This window comes from Anastrepha obliqua, chromosome 4 (assembly GCF_027943255.1).
Source record: "Anastrepha obliqua isolate idAnaObli1 chromosome 4, idAnaObli1_1.0, whole genome shotgun sequence".
NCBI classification, from domain to species: domain Eukaryota; kingdom Metazoa; phylum Arthropoda; class Insecta; order Diptera; family Tephritidae; genus Anastrepha; species Anastrepha obliqua.
Window position 1 is genome coordinate 121720199 of NC_072895.1, and position 19768 is coordinate 121739966.

General features: G+C 36.4%; 1 protein-coding gene across 1 annotated transcript in view; it reads right to left on the bottom strand.

Moving 5' to 3' along the window:
• The window catches only part of LOC129245064 (uncharacterized), a 203492-nt gene that overhangs the window by 72416 nt on the left and 111308 nt on the right, over window positions 1–19768 (bottom strand). The window contains exon 3 of the mRNA XM_054883032.1: window positions 15793–15928. Within this exon, the coding sequence (XP_054739007.1) occupies window positions 15793–15928 (136 nt within the window). The remainder of the gene's footprint in view (window positions 1–15792; window positions 15929–19768) is intronic.

Here is a 19768-nt window from a genome sequence, read left to right on the forward strand (position 1 = left end):
TTCTTTCAGCACATCATTTGTTCCTTTTCGTGGCTACATTGCAACTACAACACCCCCACAAAAGTAGTCTGGTGAAGTTTGATCGGTCAGTTTATACCACCATTACGTGAAATTAATCCACCGGGAAACTTAGATCGCAATAAGGCAATATTTTCCTGTATTGCAGGATTTGTGGCTTCATTCTGTTCAAATTTAAGATCGTTTATGTCTATTCATTCAAACTCAGGGTACAAAAGATCTTCAATTAGTAATAGCTTGTTCATGTTCATCTTCGAAGAAAAATAGCCCAATTATTCCACCAGTCCAAAAGCCACACCGAACAGTACATTTTAGTGCATATAATAATTTTTCTGAAATTACTCGATGATTTTCTTCTACCCAGACGCGGCAATTTTGTTTGTTGAAGTGTGAATGGAGCTTCGTCACTTTGTTCAGTGTGGAAGGAGGTTCATCACTAAAGATGATTTTGCGTGAAAAACCAGCCTTATGTTCAACGAATCAAGTCCCGAAATTTCTGCGTTTCACGCGCTGTTCTATCGTGCAAGTATTCATGATCAAAACTGTACAGCCTTCTGCTTGAAAAATCTCGAAGATGTCATAAAAAAGTTACCGTCTAGAAACTATTCACTACTGACATCCAAGTGTCATTTATATTTGTTTTTCAGAGAACATATTTCAACTCCCAATGTAGCACCCCTTAATCCCGAACAAAATTAAGAGCTTAATAAAAATGTAATTTTCAAAAGTGCTTACAATGTAACATTTGTCAACAATCCACATAAATTATGTGGCATAAACACCTACTTTAGCGAACAACAACAATAATAATACAAGCAAAAGTTTCACTATCAAACATTGTCTAAATGAAAAACAAAAAAGAACTCATGAAGCGTGTCAAAAGTGTCAATTTGGCAATTAAATATAGCAACCATAAAACTTCAAAAGCGTCCAAGCAGCCTAAGCACACACGCGCACACACCCACACACAAATACACTTGAAAACCATTGACAACTCGCTGAAAGCGACAGCATAACAACAAATGGCTGTCACTTATCATTAAAACAAAAACCAAAGCAAAGTAAGAAGCTGTAGAAAAGTGTGCTTTAATTTTTGTAAAATTAAATAAATTTGTCGCCATAAAATTTGAGAAATAAATACAACTTTTTATTAAAATTGACAATAATTTCGTTCGTGCCATTTACCCATATAATTTGATGGAAGCGCAGACACACTGAGAAAACATGTATATACACATACATGCATACATGCACACATGCACACAATGAGATCGACGTGTCGAGTCGCTTTTAGGCGTTAAGCTCGCAAAGCTGTTAGTCTGCCGAGCGGTTTTTGGCTTTTTACGGCCAAAGCGTTGGGTGAACGTAAAAATGCGCTAAAATTAAGAAGCGAATTTTGTGCTGAGCCACTGTGAAGTTAAAAAAATAATAAAAAATTAAATAAAAAAATATTTTAACAGGTAAAAGCCCCAGCAATTGGGTAGGCGAAAAAGGCGCCCTCATCGGAGTGATAACAAGAATTTCCGTCGCTTTTTGGCTACCATATGCTGCATGTTGCCACTTTTGTTTCTGCATACTTTTTGTTGTTGTATGTTTTTTTTCTTCTTAATGTTGGCTGTAACGGGCGTTGATGTGTGAAATGCCAATCGCTCACTCACACCGTTTTGCTTGGTTTTATTGTTGCATTTGATGCGCACGATTTTTTATAGCCCACATTTTGTGTTGAAAGTTTAGTGTGGCAGCAAATGAGGCGGGTAGGTGCAAAGGAAGTGGTGGGCGACAATGCAAACGAAATGTGCTTAGCTTGAATTGTCCAAGCGCTCCGCAGCAGCCGCCCTTCTTCACTTGGTCTTAGCTGCTTAGTGGCTTATGGATGTAAGCGTTTACATTTTACAGCGCTGGCTGCTTGTGCGCCCAGTCGCTCGTCCGTTTATTTGTTTGCCAGTGTTTTGACAAAGTTCATCCATTAAGCAACGGGCATTCAAATTTTACGAGCTACATATATATTTTCACATTTTTCACCCAAAAATGCCGCAAACAAAAAAAAAATAGTAACAAAAAGAATTATAAAAAAACATGGAAATATTTTATAGCTTTTGCTCACACAAATTTTACATTCATTTTTGTTGTTATTGATACTTTTATTGCTGTTGTACGATTGCTCTCTTATATGTTCCCCTCGTTCGTTTTATTGTTTATTTAAATGCCTTTTTTTGTTTTTACAAGCGTATAAAGACTAAAAATTTTTCATGCATTTTATTAACCCATCGAATGCTTGTCAAATAGTTGTCGCTTAGAAATGTGGTTGCATACAAAAGTCGAACAAAACTGTCAATTTAGCGCTAGAATGTCTGCCTAAAATGGTATCATTTGACAAAACGCTTCATTACCTAAATAAAAAAATTAAAAATGAAATTTAAAAAAAGCTGAAAAAATTTCGTGGTAGTCGGTTACAAAGTTTAAACGGTTTTTTGATCTAATGCAGTCGTTGCGCATTTGCTTGGCAGCAGCGCTTAAAGGAATAATAAAACACACTCACCGACACACACAAACTCACGTTTCAAATAGAATCACATAAAAATGCTAAAAAGTAGAAACTGTAGCACTTGAATGAGGAAGCGGAAAATTACATGGCAAATTAAAACCACAAAAGGGATTAGCGGCACCGTAACGCTTCAGGCGACACATTTCCCTCTGTGACCTCAGCTTCTTCCCTACTCCACTTCCCACTACTACGAGTATCTATCTCTTTATATCTCGATTCTTACCTCGCCCACCCGTGATTCTGGCCATTGGTTTTACGACAACTTAGTAACAGCTTCCTTTTTCCAAGCATCGGGGGGGTTATTAAAACGTACTCAAATATTGCTTCGAAAGTCCCTCGCGCGCACATTAAATTTATATTAAATTTATAGTCCAGAAAATGTAATCACTCCGACAGTGTTGCATTTTGATGCCAAAAACCCGAACCTGTTATTGCAATGCAATAAAAATTGATGAAACCAATTTAATGGTTTGGTAAAGCGGTGGCAATAGAAATGTAAATATGTTTGCGTGATATACTTGCTGAAAGGTAGTGAGGTGCGATTTTTTTTACTTCACATTTTGTGCTGGTAATTTGGAAAGGAAGCGGTTTTAGTGCAACATTAAAAAGTATCAAGTCATTAATTTGCTATAGAAACGTTACGTGCAGAAAAATTTAAAATTAAGAATAAAATCGAACTATCGAAAAGCTAAATGAGAAGCAGCTTTGCTCTTTCGAAAGTAATCGTAAATGATTTTTTAAGAGAAGCGGAATCACATTCGCTTTAACTCCATTGTTTAATTTTTTTTGTGTTTGAGTGGATTTGTAAGGAATTTCTATACGAAAGCCTCAAACCTCTTCCATAAACTTTTGCCACTTTTACTCACAACAAAAGCGCACATTTAGCAGTGAAGCGAAGTAGAAATAGAACGAATGCATTCTGCTGCTAGTGCTAGAAATTAAAATTTAGAATTTGACATTTATTTACTTTTTTAAATAAAAAATAACAATAAAATGTAAGCTGTCTGTTGTGATTTTGTGACATCTAGCTGGCTGGCAAAATTCTTAAGTGCTACAGTGTAGAGAAGAGTAGGTAAAAATCGTGAAGACTGCTCGATGGCTTCAATGGTAGCGTGGACAAAAGTGGCGAAGGACAACAAAAGTGATTGGATTGCGATGCGTCTTTAACAGAATCTGGCATCTTTCTAAGGCATTTGAGCGAAATGTAATCTTAGAAATATTCCATGTCAAGCGGTCTAATTATTCTGGATATATTTGCATATTTTTCTAAAAATTGGTTTATTTGTCAAGTATAATCAGACATAAGCAGAAGAATTAAAAAAGTATGCATTATGGCCTAGTACTGTAATATGGGACATTTTTAATTACGATTTTTAAGAAGAAATATTTTTTTATAATTTGTATAATTTTTTTTCGTTAAATATTTTAGAATTAATTAGATACAGTTATTTTAAGTAATTTCAGAAAAAATTTATTTTTTTAATTATCCTTTATGGTCAATGTTTTTGAAAAAAAAAATATTATAATTTTAGGTGTATTCAATGCTTAAAACTTTGGGGTAGCGGTCAAGCATAATGGATCACATGAGAGGACCACATCAGAGATCACGTCAGTGGACCACATCAGAGTTCGAAATACAATATGGCCCAGAAGAAGTATAGAAGACTTTGGTATAGAGTTTTTAAGGTGTACCATCGTATGTTCAACATTGTATATATCTTTTTTCAATTTTTCACAATAAAATATACTGTTAGAAAAGTTTTTTGGGAAAAAGTTTTTTATAAACAAGTTTTTTTTTTGTTCCAAATTCGGGTTTAGAGTTTTTTAAGTATAACTATCTTCTGTTGCTTTTAATATTTTTATAATTTTTTTTGTTAAATTTTGTGTGACAAGATATATATTTTTAAATAAATGTTGGGAACATATTTTTGTAAATTTAGTTCTTTCGTTTTGAAATTTTTTTATAATTTTGAGATTTATTAAGTATTTGGAATTTTGGGCCAGCACTCAAACACAATAGACCCCACCTTTTTTATTTTTTTGGAATAAAATGTACTTTTTAAAAAGTTTTTTGGGAAAAAGTTTAGTTTTCCTATCATTTTGCTAGTCCGCATAATTGATGAGACGCGAGTTTGGACACCAAAGAAAATTATATATTTGTGCACCCAAATTGAAAAAAAATTTTAAATATGACTTAAACTGTTTTAATGGCCTCCAAATATTTATATATATATATATATAATTGGCGCGTACACCCTCTTTGGGTGTTTGGCCGAGCTCCTCCTCCTATTTGTGTTGTCACGCACCAACTCATTCGGCCACGGCGGTCGAAATATTTAGTTCGGAGCTCAAGGTTTAGCATTAAAACAACAAATTAAATTAGTGTGCTTATTTATTTATTGCCGTTATTGCGACTTCAGAATCTTTCAGCTGTGCCAGGAAACTATAAATATCGTATGTCAGCAAAAAAAAAAAGAAAACAAATTATTATTACCATGAATTGGGTATAATTAAAGTAATGAGCAGGCTTTCAAAGTACCTATGATATAATTGCTGTCTATTATGTTAAACATATATTAAAAGTAGAAAATTACTCAAACCAACTCGAGGCTACTGACAGAATAGATTACCTCGTAAGTTTTAAACGAACAAACAATAATTGAATACTCGTAATAATTAAAAAAGTTTACAAATTAAATAAACGACTAACTTGCATACTTGCTCACATACATACGTTCTCACTCACATCCAAATGTACGCAAACATATAATTTAAATTTACATAAATATTTAATTTGGAATTGTCAGCTACCCGGCGGCCGGCTATCCACCAATTTTCCCAATTTATTTTTAAACCACTAAACGGTTGTTAGGCCGTGCACCTGCGACTTTTTCCTGCGCTAAGCAGATAATTATTAAAATGCGCCAAGTGCACTCACTACAATAGCCTCCGGATAGACATGCCTACATATGTCAAATTGAAATAAAGTTCTTACGGGTACATAATAATAAACGTTGTAGGTCCAACAGCGGATTCTGGAGCCCCACTCGCCCTTCCGCTACATTAGTATTCAATGGCTTTTATTTTAAAAACAAAAGCAAACTTGTAAAAGCCCAAGTAAAGAGGAAACACAATCAGCAAGGCAATGAATTTTCCCAAAACAATGGATATGGCTAATATCAACGAAAGACAAGCATCTTCTTCTAGCCCTAAACTTCCCCAAGTGAGCAACTTTCCGCATAAAATATTCAAAGTGGCCAAGCAATAGAAGAAAATCGTTAACTTAACAATAAAACCATTGAGTTCAACTCACACCAGGAGGCCAGAATACTGAAAAATTTGACTACTATGATACTAAACAACAACAACCTTGAGGAAACCACTGAAGCAGCAATGCCTTGAATTAATTGAGTAAATGACGCGCCGGCATCAACGCGGCTCAGCTCAGCTGTTTGACTCTGATCAAAAATTCATTGGGTCAGTTGGAGTTGCGTGAATGCGGATAGTTCAATTTGTATTAATATTTGCATATTTACCTAAGTATTTGGTAGTATTTAAGTACACACCTCTTCGAAGGCTGGCAAAAGGATATTTGCTTATATTTTTTTTCTTTCATAATAAATAAAAAATATTATTCAAAATTTGTAGCATATCATAGATAAATATTTGGCAAACTTTTTATAAAATTTCCTTTTTCAAACTTTCGCAACCTAGTCCCTGGATTCATATTTACTGCAACTGCTCTAAATCAATCTTTCTTGGCGCTGTGAGAATAGATTGGAGTATGTATGTAGATTCATAAAATAAAATAAAAACAGAATTGAAACTTGAAGTTTTAGCGGAGTCTAGGTTCCTTCGGTGTTCATCAATTTCATGCCTTGTTTCAAGCACTTTCGTATTTCCACCTGCATGAATCATGCGGCCCAACTGACTTTTCCTAGGTTCGCGATGTGGTGCGGAATTATGCACCGCTATTCGAGCCTGAAATGAAAATCGAACTGATCTACCAAAAGGTTAAACGATGTGTGAGGTTCAGTGCACTAGACAGGGCTAATTTACTACGGTGACATCCCTTGGCCGGGGAAAACCAGAGTCATTCCGGTACGCACAACCAGCTGCCTTGTGAAACAGCACGTTTCATGGGTCTGCCGTTAGATGAGTTACCGGACAACAACAACAATAGCAATAACAACCAATAGGTTAAACTACATATCTGCAGCAGTCCCCTGCTGTAACGAAATTAATCACAAGGGCATTCCTATCAACGTATCGTAAATTGTAACTGGTACAATTTATACAACTATGGTTTCGTCTCACTTCGTTATGAGCTCAAAATCGTAATAGCTTTTTAAAGGAGAGCTTTCACAGAAGTAATGAGTTAAAGTCCACCGATGGGAAAGTATAATATAAATAATGAGTAATAAAGCTTTCATTGAAAGTTTCTAATTAAGTAATGGGTAAAAATTCAAAAGTTTAAAATCAAAGAGTTCTATGTTCTATGTTTGTGGTCGAAATTGTGACACGGAGCTTCAGCTCAAATGCCATGCAAATGATCATTGAACATTCTACTTATAAAGGGTGTTTTTTTTAGAGGTTAGGTTTTCAAGATGAAATAAAAAGTATATAATTTAATGTTATGGCCAAGAATTTAGCTTTATTATAAAGATAAGGGTTTGCCATTATGTTTTAAAAATGATTTCGGGCAAGTGGCCGCCGCGGCTGGCTCGAATAAATTCCAGCCGAGAGGCCCAATTTTCGACCACTTTTTGCAGCAATTGGGGCCGTATGTCAGCAATAACGCGCCGAATATTCTCTTCTAAGACGTCAATCGTCTCGGGCTTATCTGCGTAGACAAGCGATTTCACATAGCCCCACAAGAAATAGTCCAGCGGTGTTATATCGCACGATCTTGGAGGCCACGCCACAGGTCCACGGCGCGAGATAATGCGCTCACCAAAAGTTTCCTTCAATAAATCGATTGTTGCGTTGGCTGTATGGCATGTAGCGCCGTCTTGTTTGAACCAAAGGTCGTCCACATCAACATCGTCCAATTCAGGCACGAAAGTCATTAATCATGGCTCTATAGCGCTCTCCATTGACTGTAACATTATGGCCGGCTTCATTTTTAAAGAAATATGGACCAATGATTCCCTCTGCCCAAAGAGCACACCAAACACTGACTTTTTGAGGATGTAACGGCGTCCCAGCAATAGCTTGTGGATTATGTTCACTCCAAATGCCACAATTTTGCTTATTGACATACCCATTCAACCAAAAGTGAGCATCATCGCTGAACAACATTTTCTTGTGAAAATCGGGATCGGTGGCCATCTCGTTTTGGGCCCAAATTTGCACGATTTGCAAACGTTGTTCAGGTGTAAGTCTGTTCATTATGAAATGGCAAACCAAACTGAGCATAAATCAAGTGACAGATGTCAAAAAGACCATCTACGAAAAAAGTAGTGCCAACTTGAAAACCTAACCTCTAAAAAAACACCCTTTATTTAGCATTTATACTTTATCTGCGTGGTCAAAACGGAATGGAAATACATTAGCGTTTTTATTTGTGGCTTTTCATCAAAAATGTGAGCTTGGAAACTTTACAATTTGAAATGAAGAGCATAATTTTATTTATACCTGCAAAAGTTCTGAATTTGATCAAATTGTGCCTGAGCTCAAGATTGTGAGGCGGAGCTTAAGCTCAACTTCTAAGCGTAAGAGCGATTGAAAAATTTTCTTTAACAATTTTTGCTTTTTCTGAGTGACCAAATTTGAAAAAAAAGGAATGAAAAACTTTTCCCTTGCGTTCTTCATCAAAAATTTGAGCTCTTTGTAATTAAATTTCAACACCCATATTTGTTTCGTGAAAGCAATGAAGAGCATACATTTGTTTGTAACATTAAAAATTTATAATTTTTTTGCTCAGCAAATGTTTCTTGTTTAATTTGCGAATAACTCCCGAATTTTTCCTATTTTTATTATTCATCTTTTTATCACCTTCACGTAATTTCGAACAAAAGAAAAGCAATTGTTCGTAATTATTCATTGAAATGTGACTTTTGTGCCTTTTAGTGCCTTAATTAAATTAGAGACACATATAGACATGCATACGCAAATGCATACAACGTTGATGGGCTTTTTCCCAGCGGGTGAGGCTCTAATGCATTATGCATGCAACCGAATTTGTATAAACACACCTAAGCACATGCACACATACACATACACACACGACGCTGCATCCCATATACTTCAAAGACAGCAAACACTTTTTTGACATGTTTTCTACATTCTTTCTGTTGGGCTTACTTTTAACTTCTTGTTGTTCTGCTTTCTCATCTGCGACCTTTTACTTGAAAAGCAACACGACACTCTGAGCGCAATCAAATATTTCTTTCTGCGCTTGTCGCAGCCAAATTATGAAATTCATTAAAAATACCCAAAAGTTAAAATGAAAACAATAAAGGAATCAATAAACGATAAGTAACAACGGTACTAAAGCGACGACAACGAAAAGAACAACAATTTCATAGTGACATACATTAATATGTATAAATATAAATATATATGTCCGTATGTATGTATCTATGCATGTATGTATGTATATACGTTTATAGGTTTGTACGAAGGTGGCATTAACAGCAGCAGTTACAACAAACTCAATCGAAAGAAAAAATAAGAAACAAAATCTGAAAAATTATGTCAATCAATAAAATGTTATAATTTAAATAACGACATGAATGAAATTGACAAGCTCATTTTTTTCCTTTCCTCTTTTGAGTGCCACAATTTCCATTTCGTCGACGTTTTATGAGGGCACTCGTGCTCGCTGTTGCACTGGCTTATCTTGCTGCCTTTGTTGCGCAGATTTTAACGCTCGTAACCGTATGTTATATAAGTATGTATGTATGTGTGTATATATGCATGCATGTACGTACATATGTATGTCGCCTCAAAGATTTGGGGCGGTAAACAGCTGGCTTTTCAGTAGGGGGAGCATTACTTACAGTGGCGACATCTGCTGCTGCTTTAGCCGCGGATTTTAATGTTTCTCCAGCAGCACATTAAATACTGTTGTTGTATGTTTTCAGAAAATATGTTGTTCCTAAAAAAATGTTGACAATAACAGAATCTGTTTTATGTGCGGCGCTTTTACAACCGCGTACGTGTGTATATGTAGGCACGTGAGTGTGTATGTATGTGTGTGAAATGTTGTAAGCATTGACGAACGCGCGCGATTGATATGCAACAAGAGGTGGCAAATGGTTGTGCGTAGTGGTTAACGGTATGTAGCAAATATATTGTCAGTGGGAAATTTTAATGAAAGAACAAAGGAAAAAAGAAGAAAAAACATTTCGATTAAAAATTCTGTAGCTGCTACAAATTCTGTAGGCTGTTTGAGAGAGGAAATAAAGGCAAAGTGTGTGAAATAAAGAAATAATTTAATTTCACATTTGCTTCAAAAAAAAAAAAAACTTTCGCAAAAGCACTTTTCCGCTTGAGTTCGAAAAAGTCTAAGAATCCAATAAAGAACTCCCTTCGTAAGTTTTTCAACTTTGCTCTTTGCTCAGCAGCTGCCACCTCAAACTCCTTTTCGGCCACCACAGCCCATCCATGGGTTATCTTGCCTCACTAGTCGTATACGCCGTCCTCGCTTACCCTCTACCCGCTGTCAGCGCTGAAATGCGTTTTTCTTCACTTCGCACTTTTCTCCCATTATTCACTTTTTATCACTCTTCTTTTTTATTATTTCAATCAAATTCTTTAGTGCTTTTGTTTTCATGGAAATTACTCGTAGTTATTGTGAAGCTCTTCTGCCAAATTTCGCGCCGGATATCCATATCGCTTGTTGATGGAGTAGTTGTTGCCTTTAGCTCGGTTTACTTCATGCGCAACGCTCTTTTGTTTTGCTGTTTTCCTGTTCGTTTTTGTTTGATATTCATTCCTCCTTTTTAGTGGCCAGATTTACTTACCTTGGAGAGTCATTAAGTCTGTCAGCTGCACTTTGTGTGCCGTTGAAGTGACAAAATAAATTCTTGCAACAACCGTAAATATGGGAACACAGTGGGTTGGGATGAAATCAAATTACAAGTATCGAATAAAAAATATGTCTGTATGTGTGTATGGATATACGCAGTCAGCATTAGACTGATGACATGCGGAAGTACTTGTTGGCATTTTTATATAGATAAGGCAGTTGGTGACTTGGGACAGATTCAGGGGCGGGGGAAACAGTGTTTATTTTATGAATTAAATACTTGATATATAACATCGAAAGTAAAATCGGAAAAAAATTTCCAATTAAAAATTTGTCATATTTTATTACTGCAAAACGAAAATTTAAATAAACCGACCCTTTAACTTCTTAAATTTCAACAGAAAAAAATTCGAAAATGGAGAAGGACTAAAAGCTACAGTAAACTGTTCCGGACGCGGTACTTACTGATTGTTGTTATTATTGCCATAGCAGCGATTACTTAGCCAAGCCTACGTCGGTGTTACTCTAAATAAAGCAAGGAATAACTTAAGCTTTCCGTCTTTGAAGGCCGTAATTTCTATTCGATTATGGCATTAATTGGACAAAGGTTTGTGGAGATATTAATAGTTTATCGATGAATGCCACTAATTACACAGGTCTACAAATTTAACTTTTTTTGCTTTTTTTTTAAGAGAGCAGTTGCTGATGTTTGTGCGGTGAATATGGTTCTGTGGACCACAGGTGAGCACTCCATTAGGACTTTGAGAAAACTTCGAGATTTTCATTCCCCGCATTCGGAAATAAAGTAGTTTCACTTTTTTCAATTTCTGTTTGCAATTCGTGATTTTTGTTTTTTTAATTTTTCTGTTGCATATTTTCCGACTTTTCTATTTTCACTGTAACTAAAGAATTTTTCATCAGCTGTAACTTTCCTCTACCATGGAACATTTTTTTTCTGCGTTTATCCCGCCTTTTATTTGCCACTTGGGACTTGGCATGCGGTCGCTGGAAAATTGATCGCATCATGTGCTGTTATACACACATTCATATACATACTCGTATGTTACTAAAAACGAGCTTATTTTATATCGAGTTTTTTGCCTTACTTTTATGGTTGTTCTGAGCGTGTCTATGCAAAGTTATGCCATTTATTGAACTTTTTGTTAGCAGTGCAAAAACAAATGAAAAGAAATACTATCGCTGAATAAACATTAGGTGCTGAGTTTGTGTTCCCGATTATTTTTCTCGGAAAATATGTGATATAAAAAAGCATTTGAAACTTTCGAAACTACAGTTCAACTGAATTTCGTTTACTAAGTCCCATCGCAAAAAAATATAAAAAATAGCGGCAAAAAAACGACACAAATAAATATCAAAATCGATTAACATACGCAGTCTTCTTTGTATTGTTTTCTGTCCATTTATTCTTTCCATGTTCTTGGCGGTGGGTCGATCTAACACTTGAAATGATTTATGAGCTGGAAAACAAATTACTTTGGGGTACCACAAATGTGGCAAATAACTATGTAGGTAAATAACGGCATTGGACAGACTAAAAATCAAACATCTACCGCCATTTCTGCTACTTTGGTGTCTGTGGGGTGGGCTGAGACAATTTCCAAATTCAACTTCAACTTTTATATAGCACATAAAATGCTATAAAAGGCAAGGAACACACACAGCGCGAAGAGAATACGCACGATTTATAGAAAACAAACGAAATTAACTTTGGCAAGACAAAGCACTTAAAATAAAATAAGTTCAGTCCGTAAAGAAAAAGAAAGCAAGTGGGCAAAACCAAAAGCGGAAGGAAGCACAGCAAACCGTGAGTATTTCCGTTGTTGGGTTTCTGTTTCACGAAGGAGACCCTTGAAGCATGTGACATGAGGAGGTGGTCAAGTTTTTCAGTTGCATTTTAAAATCGTTTCATTGGGTTATATTTAATTTATTTTTTATTATTTTTTTTTCTCCTTTTGCTTTGCGCTGGCTTACAAATTAAGCCATCAAAAATGCAATCACTCAAACGGCCGTAGTGACCCCAATCATGTTTGATCGGGTTCAAGCGTTAGTGGCGCACATACGCACAAACATATGATTCGATTTAAATATATTTACATACATACGAGTATGTATGTGTGAATATAGCAGACATCAAATTTTATGATCACCAATAAAAATCGCCACAGCAAAGTGTCAGGAACATTCAAAGATATTTTTAATATTTTTAATACCAAAGAGTCTAAAGTAGCCAACCCAGCTAGAAAGCTGAACCGCATATACAGTTACTCATAACACATAAAATGATACGCCCGAATTGTGTGCCGCATAAGTACTTAGCTATAAATACGTATTAATTGCCTTGTAAGAGCATGTAAGCTCCAGCGTTGTGACGTCAGCGCCACGCTTTGGCACTTTCATATTTCACAATGCGCCGCCATTGATAACCACTCTGCTGGCTGTCTGCTGCCTGCTGGCGTTGCGCATCTGTTGTTCTGCACGACCTCTCCCTGCAGCGCTTAAGCATTAAACAATTTTTTTGCTTTTAATTGCTGAACTTTTTGGTAATCTTTCCATGAAAGCCTTTGCATTGATTTTCTTCGAAATAATATTTTTTAAGGCAAATTTTTAATGTTTCCTCATTTTTATAATGTTACAAGTCATACGCCATTTGTATGCAATTCGAGCATTAAATGAGTTGCACATTCATCATTTCAAATTAGTTATGTGCATATGTATGGCTATGCACACACACACTGACATGAATTTAAATACATAAATTTGCCGTTACGGTTTAATTTGTCTTGGCATGCGCTCATAAATGGTTCAAATGCCGCCATGAGCTGGAGATTTATGCTCTTATTTATGCATGCATGTATTTCTGTACATGTGTATGTATGTGTGTGCATGTATATGAAAATGCAGCTCAACACGCAGAGGTTGCCCTTGCTTATTTGTATTTTATGGATTTCGTAGATTTATTACTTTCTAAAGTGCTAATTTATGTCGATTTTTTATATTGGGTTGGAGTTCAGGCTCTTAGTAATTCCACATGGCTACTTTCAAGTGATTATTACTTCTGAATTTGAAACAAATTATTTAAATTACATGCATAAAGTGCCTTGGCAATAGACGATATTTGCAGTTACTTTGGAGTGATAAGTATATCTGAGGCCTCGAAACTTTGTTTTATTTCATATTTCCTTTTTAGCGAAAAATTTAGAGAAATAAGTTTCATAAAAAGTTAAATTCTTGCAGTTTGAAAATTAGAAATGTTCCCAAATCTTGAGCATTTATTAAATAAAAACCAGTGCAATACATTTATTCAAAGTATTGTTCTTGAGGCTATCATTCAGAAGTATACAGGTGCGAGTCTCCGGGCAAGAAAAATCTGCTGTTCGGAGTCGGCTAAAACTGTAGGTCCCTTCATTTGTGGAACAACCTCAAGACGAATATCATAAATTGCAGGAGGGGGTAAACGCCAACTATACTTATATGTATATACCCAGCTCGTCCGGCTCTCATGAAATTTTCGTACACGTTCGTAAATAATTGGCGGTGAAATTGTTATAGTGCTTTGAAAATCAAAAGGCATTTGATAACTCATTGCGGTGAGTCTGCAGGCATACCTTCGCTTCGTATTTACCAATATTGACGTTTGTTTGTAAAGGGTGATTTTTAAAGAGCTATAGGAAAGTTTTTCAAAAAAACACACAAATTTTGATTTAAATCGATAGTACAGTCCATATAATTTAATGTTTGAAGATTATTTGATGCAAATGTTGACCGCCACTGCGCTTCAAATGGTCCATCCGCTTAGTCCAATTTTGGCATACTCTTTCCAATGTTTCGGCCGATATCTCACATATAAATGCTTTAATGCTGTCTTCCAATGCGTTAATTGAAACAGGCTTGTCTGAATACCTGTAGACATGAGCTTTAACATAGCCCCACAAAAAATAATCTAAAGGTGTTATATCGCACGATCTGGGTGGCCAATTCACAGGTCCCGACCGTGAAATAAAACGTTCACCGAACTCGCCTCTCAACAAGTCCATTGTTACGCGTGCTGTGTGGCATGTGGCACCGTCTTGCTGAAACCACATGTCATGCAAGTCAAGCCCTTGCATTTTGGGCAAAAAAAAGTTGGATATCATTTCACGGTAGCGCTCACCATACACAGTTACGTTAGGATTCGCAGCATATTTGAAGAAATACGGTCCAATGATACCTTCAGCCCATAAACCGTACCAAACTGTGACCTTTTCTGGATACATTGGTAGCTCTTGCCCTTCGTCTGGCTGATCTTCACTCCAAAATCGACAATTCTGCTTATTTACGTACCCATTCATCCAAAAATGAGCTTCGTCGCTGAACACAATTTTTCGATAAAACTTTCTTAAAAGAACAGGCATTTTTATAATAAAATTCAATGATTTGCAAGCGCTGTTCGTTTGTAAGACGATTCATAGTTAAATTATAGACCAAACTGAAGATGTTTGACAATGAAACAAAACACGAAACGTACGTCAGCTGTTTAAACTAACTATTTAAAAAGATAATAGCTAAAAAATCACCATTTAGTTGTAAGTGGGCCATAAGGGTTTACTAATTTTGCATGCTGTCTATCCATCTACAATCCGCGATCCGTAGATATTTTGAGGAGATTGCATTTTTGATTGCACCAGTGGTGTGAATACCGATTTGGCAAGAATGTTATTCATGGCAGATCCCCACTTGTCAGTTCGAATGGTTTTTTTTTTTCAATGTTCCGTTGTCTCGGGATCTAAAATGGATTAAGGAAACGTGATGGTCTTCACCCAAGGTGGTAAAGCTTTTTCTGCTTTGTTCCACTGATTTAGAAGTTGTTGTAGCGGAATCCAGTGCCAGGATTGCAGCGTGGAAGACATTTCTGGTATTAGAGAGACGTACAGATTTTTAAATTTTAAGTATATGATACTTGTATATACCTACTCCAACACCACAATCAATTTTTGAACCAACTGCAAGGACGGTAGTGCCGAAGTTCTTTAGTGAAAGTCCCTTACTCCATTCCTCCCGAGATGGAAAGAGAGTGGCAAAATTATATATGTGCATACCGTAAAATAAAATAATGTCAACTAGACACAGAAACTTTTTGCCTTTCAGTTTGAATAAATTATTGTTCGAAAGTGTTTTATTAAATAAATCTCCTTTTGTACGCAAACCAGGTCGCGTGCATTAGCTAGCTTAATAAATAAAATGCTTCGGTACTTACGTATAAATCGGCTTGACGTTGCCCTGCCGATACCAGATGACCAATTGCACCTTATCAGCAATCATTGTGCCAGGCATTAGGTCACACGGTAGCGCCACTTCCAGACCCACAGCTGTTTGCACCTCTGAAAGAGGTCCTAGAATAAAAGGGAAATAAAGATAAATAAGCGATTAGTTAAACTAGTGTAAATTACTATTATTTATTATTACAAGCAACCTTGATATAAAATCGATGGCATTAAAGCAAATAAAATGTAATTAATTACATAATTAATTAAATGACTCGAATACTAGATGGCTGCGGTAGATTGCTCGTGGCACACGGCGTACAAATGTAATAAGTTTTCATATGCAGACAATTTCGGAATGAATTTGACTGGTGGTAATTAAAAATGCAGAGCCACACAAAGTGTCGATAAAAAGCACTGACAACTAAAAGCTGGTCATTAGTTTAATAATATTTTGTAATTGTTTTTCTGTGTGTTGTTTTTGTGCAATGAAGGCTGGCGAAAGTTAAAACTAGCATATGCTGAGAGTACGATTGGTGGGGGAAAAAGCGAATAAAAGATAAGCGCCATTAAATGAAATATATATAAATAGGAAAATGTAAAAAAAATAAACAAGCGTGTAATATATAATAAAAAATGAAAATAGCCGCCAAAAGTGTGTGTGTGTTCGTGCGGTTGTATTTTGGCGTGAGCGCATTACTTTAGTGTGACTCAACAACACCACAAAGTGTTATAGTCCATTAGGCAAATTGAATTGCAATATTAATAACAACGATGGCAATGATATCGAGGACGAGTTATTCCACTTGTATGTATGCAAGCATTTGTTTGTGTTTGTATATTCAAGCATTTGTGAGCGAGTATTCTATCCGCATATTTAGACCACAACAGCTGCGGCTCGCGCTCGTCTCCGGGGAGTTCGACGCATTTGTAATTGTTGTATTTGTTATAGTTGTATCACAAAAAGCCACAGCATGTTTCTCTCAGCTATCGATAGCAATGCTGTCGTGCAATAAAAACTAAGCCATGCAACGAGAACAATACGCCTGTCTCCAATGACGCATTTACAGCTGCGAACACGAAAATAGCCTTACGAAATCTATACAACATTTTTTCAAAATTTGTTGTTGTTGTTGTTATTTTTATTTGAAATATTATTCTATACATATTTAAAGAAATTCTATAACAAAAACCATAACTTTTTATAAGAGAAGATAGAAAGTTGGGGTTAATATTAAAATAACTGTGGTCATATAAGTAACACATTGGGCAAAGTTTATAAAGAAATTTAAAAAAAATTGCATTGATAAAGATTGCAGATATAAAGTTGAAACTAACATTGTTTTTTATTACGGCATCAAAACGGCGTGCATTGAGACCACCAATTGCTCACGTTGCTGCTGCGGAATATGCCGCCAAAAATCTTTAAGAATTTCCCAAAGTCATTGATTGTTACTCGGCATTGTGTACAGATCTTTTTAAGCCCATCCACAGATTTTATATATAATTAAGGTCATGGAACTGAGGTGGCCATCCCAAAATATCAATTTTATTTGCGCGAAATCAATACTTGACCTTTCGACTCGAGTGTTTAGGATCATTGTGCTGGTACACCCATTTTATTGGCATATCCTCTATCCAATACGACAATATTCTCCACATAAATATTGGTTTCCATTATGCTATCAAATTTGGTGTATGGGATCTGCGGCATAATATGAGAAACATCCCCATACCAGTATTTTTACAGTTCAATGGTTTTAAAAATAAATATATTGTAGCTGATTTTCTATGCCGAGTGGACGTGAACCCGTATAAAACTATTTTAGACTCGTCAGTCCATAAAACATTACGCCAGTAGTCAACTATCCAGCTCTCATGGTTTCTTGCAAATTCCAAACAATTTGTCGTATTTGTTTGGTGTCAGGAGTGGCTTTTTTCGTAGACTGCGAGTTGCTTTCCGTAGTCTTCCATGTACCATAATGTCAGAAACATTTAAGTTCACCGCTTTTTCAATTTGTATGGCAGACTTCATGGGTTTCTCTTTAGAGCACTTTACAATTCTATGAACGTCTTGCAGGGGAGCTTAGTCCTCCGTAGACATTGGGTATTGAAGTTTTCTTTTGTATGATTTATAGAGGAAAAATAAATGGCTTCAAAATAATTTATAACGGTACTGCTATTTTTATATTCACAGCTGTACATACATATATATACAGGGTTGGCCATATTAAACTGACCCATTGAGTAACCCTATAACTTTTTACTGTAATTTCAGATCAGCTAATGACATACCGCGTTGGAAGCGTCAGTCGAAGGAGATTTATACCATGAAACAGTACACCCCAATAGAACGCGCTGAAATTGTTCAGCTGTACATTCAAAATTCCTTCTCGATTGTAAAAACGCAACGTGCGTGGAGAAAAAAAAAATAAAGTGAAAAGTGCGCCGTCAAAGAACGCAATCAAGCAAATGCACAAAAGATTTTTGTCTTCCGGCACTGTGGCTAATACCCGACGTCCAAATAAAAAGCGGCCAAGACGATCTAACGAAAATATCGCGGCCGTACGAGCCAGTATCGAGTCATCGCCGCGAACGTCAGGTAATCGTCGTTCTGCTCAGTTGGACATCCCTCGGACCACTCTACGACGTATCATTCGTTTGGATTTGGGGATATTCCCGTACAAAATACAACTAAATCAACAACTGTTGCCGGCCGACAAGCCTCGTCGCTTGGAATATGCCAATTTTGTCGTCCGAATGGCCCAAACTGATGAGGATTTTTGGCATCAAATCATTATGAGTGATGAGGCCCATTTCTCCTTGAACGGAACCGTAAATAAGCAAAATTGCCGTTTCTACGCCACTGAAAACCCTCAAATTATTGAAGAGGTACCTCTCCACGACCAAAAAGTTACAGTCTGGTGTGGCATTTGCGCTGATATGGTCATTGGGCCGTTCTTCTTTGAAAATGGTCAACACCAACCATTGACCGTCAATCAAGAGCGTTATCGATAACCGATTTTGTGATGCCGATTGTTCGTGAAAATGGTATGAAGCACTTCTGGTTTCAGCAAGATGGCGCACCACCACACACAGCACGAGCCACCGTCAACTTATTGAAGACTTTGTTCCCTGGCCGTTTGATATCAAAAAGCGGCGATTTTGACTGGCCGCCACGATCACCGGATTTGACGCCACCGGACTTTTTTCTTTGGGGCTATTTGAAATCTAAGGTTTACGTCAACAAGCCAAAGACACTAGGCGCACTTAAGGCCAATATCCGACGGGAAATAGCCACCATATCGGCCGAGACGCTGGCCAAAACTATGGAAAACGCCGAAAAACGGGCACATTACGCTATACGAGCTAAGGGCGACCACTTGCGCGATATCATATTCAAAAAGTGATGTAAACGAATCTCCTTGAACTAAATTAAATGTTTTTCACAATGAAACACAAAAAAATGTTTCTTTTTCCATATTTTTTTAATAATCACATGGGTCAGTTTAATATGGCCAACCCTGTATATATATAGATATATATACCAATATCCATAATTCTCAAGGTGTAGATGAATAGAAAGGGAAAACTAAAACAACACAGTTGGTGAAGCTGGGACTAAAGGTGAAATAACAAAAATATTTTATGAAAGTTCGAAAAGTATCTGGGTTCTTTTTTCAATTTAATTTTTTTATATTTTGATGAGAAAAAAGAAAGGAGGGTCAGTGCATTTTTCGGAAATTTACATGAATGGGACTACTTGTAGGGTTGTTGAGCTTTCCACTCGCAGAAATTAGCATGTGCGCCAACCGAGAGAAGGCAGAGTAGTTTGACAGGTATAGTGCTCTGCAATATCACAGAAAATCACTCGGTGATCACACAAGTCGCTTGTGGTGCCCAGAAAAAATGTTTTAGTCTACCCTTAAATGTAAGTACTTAAACTATGAATTCAACCAGGCCCTCCAG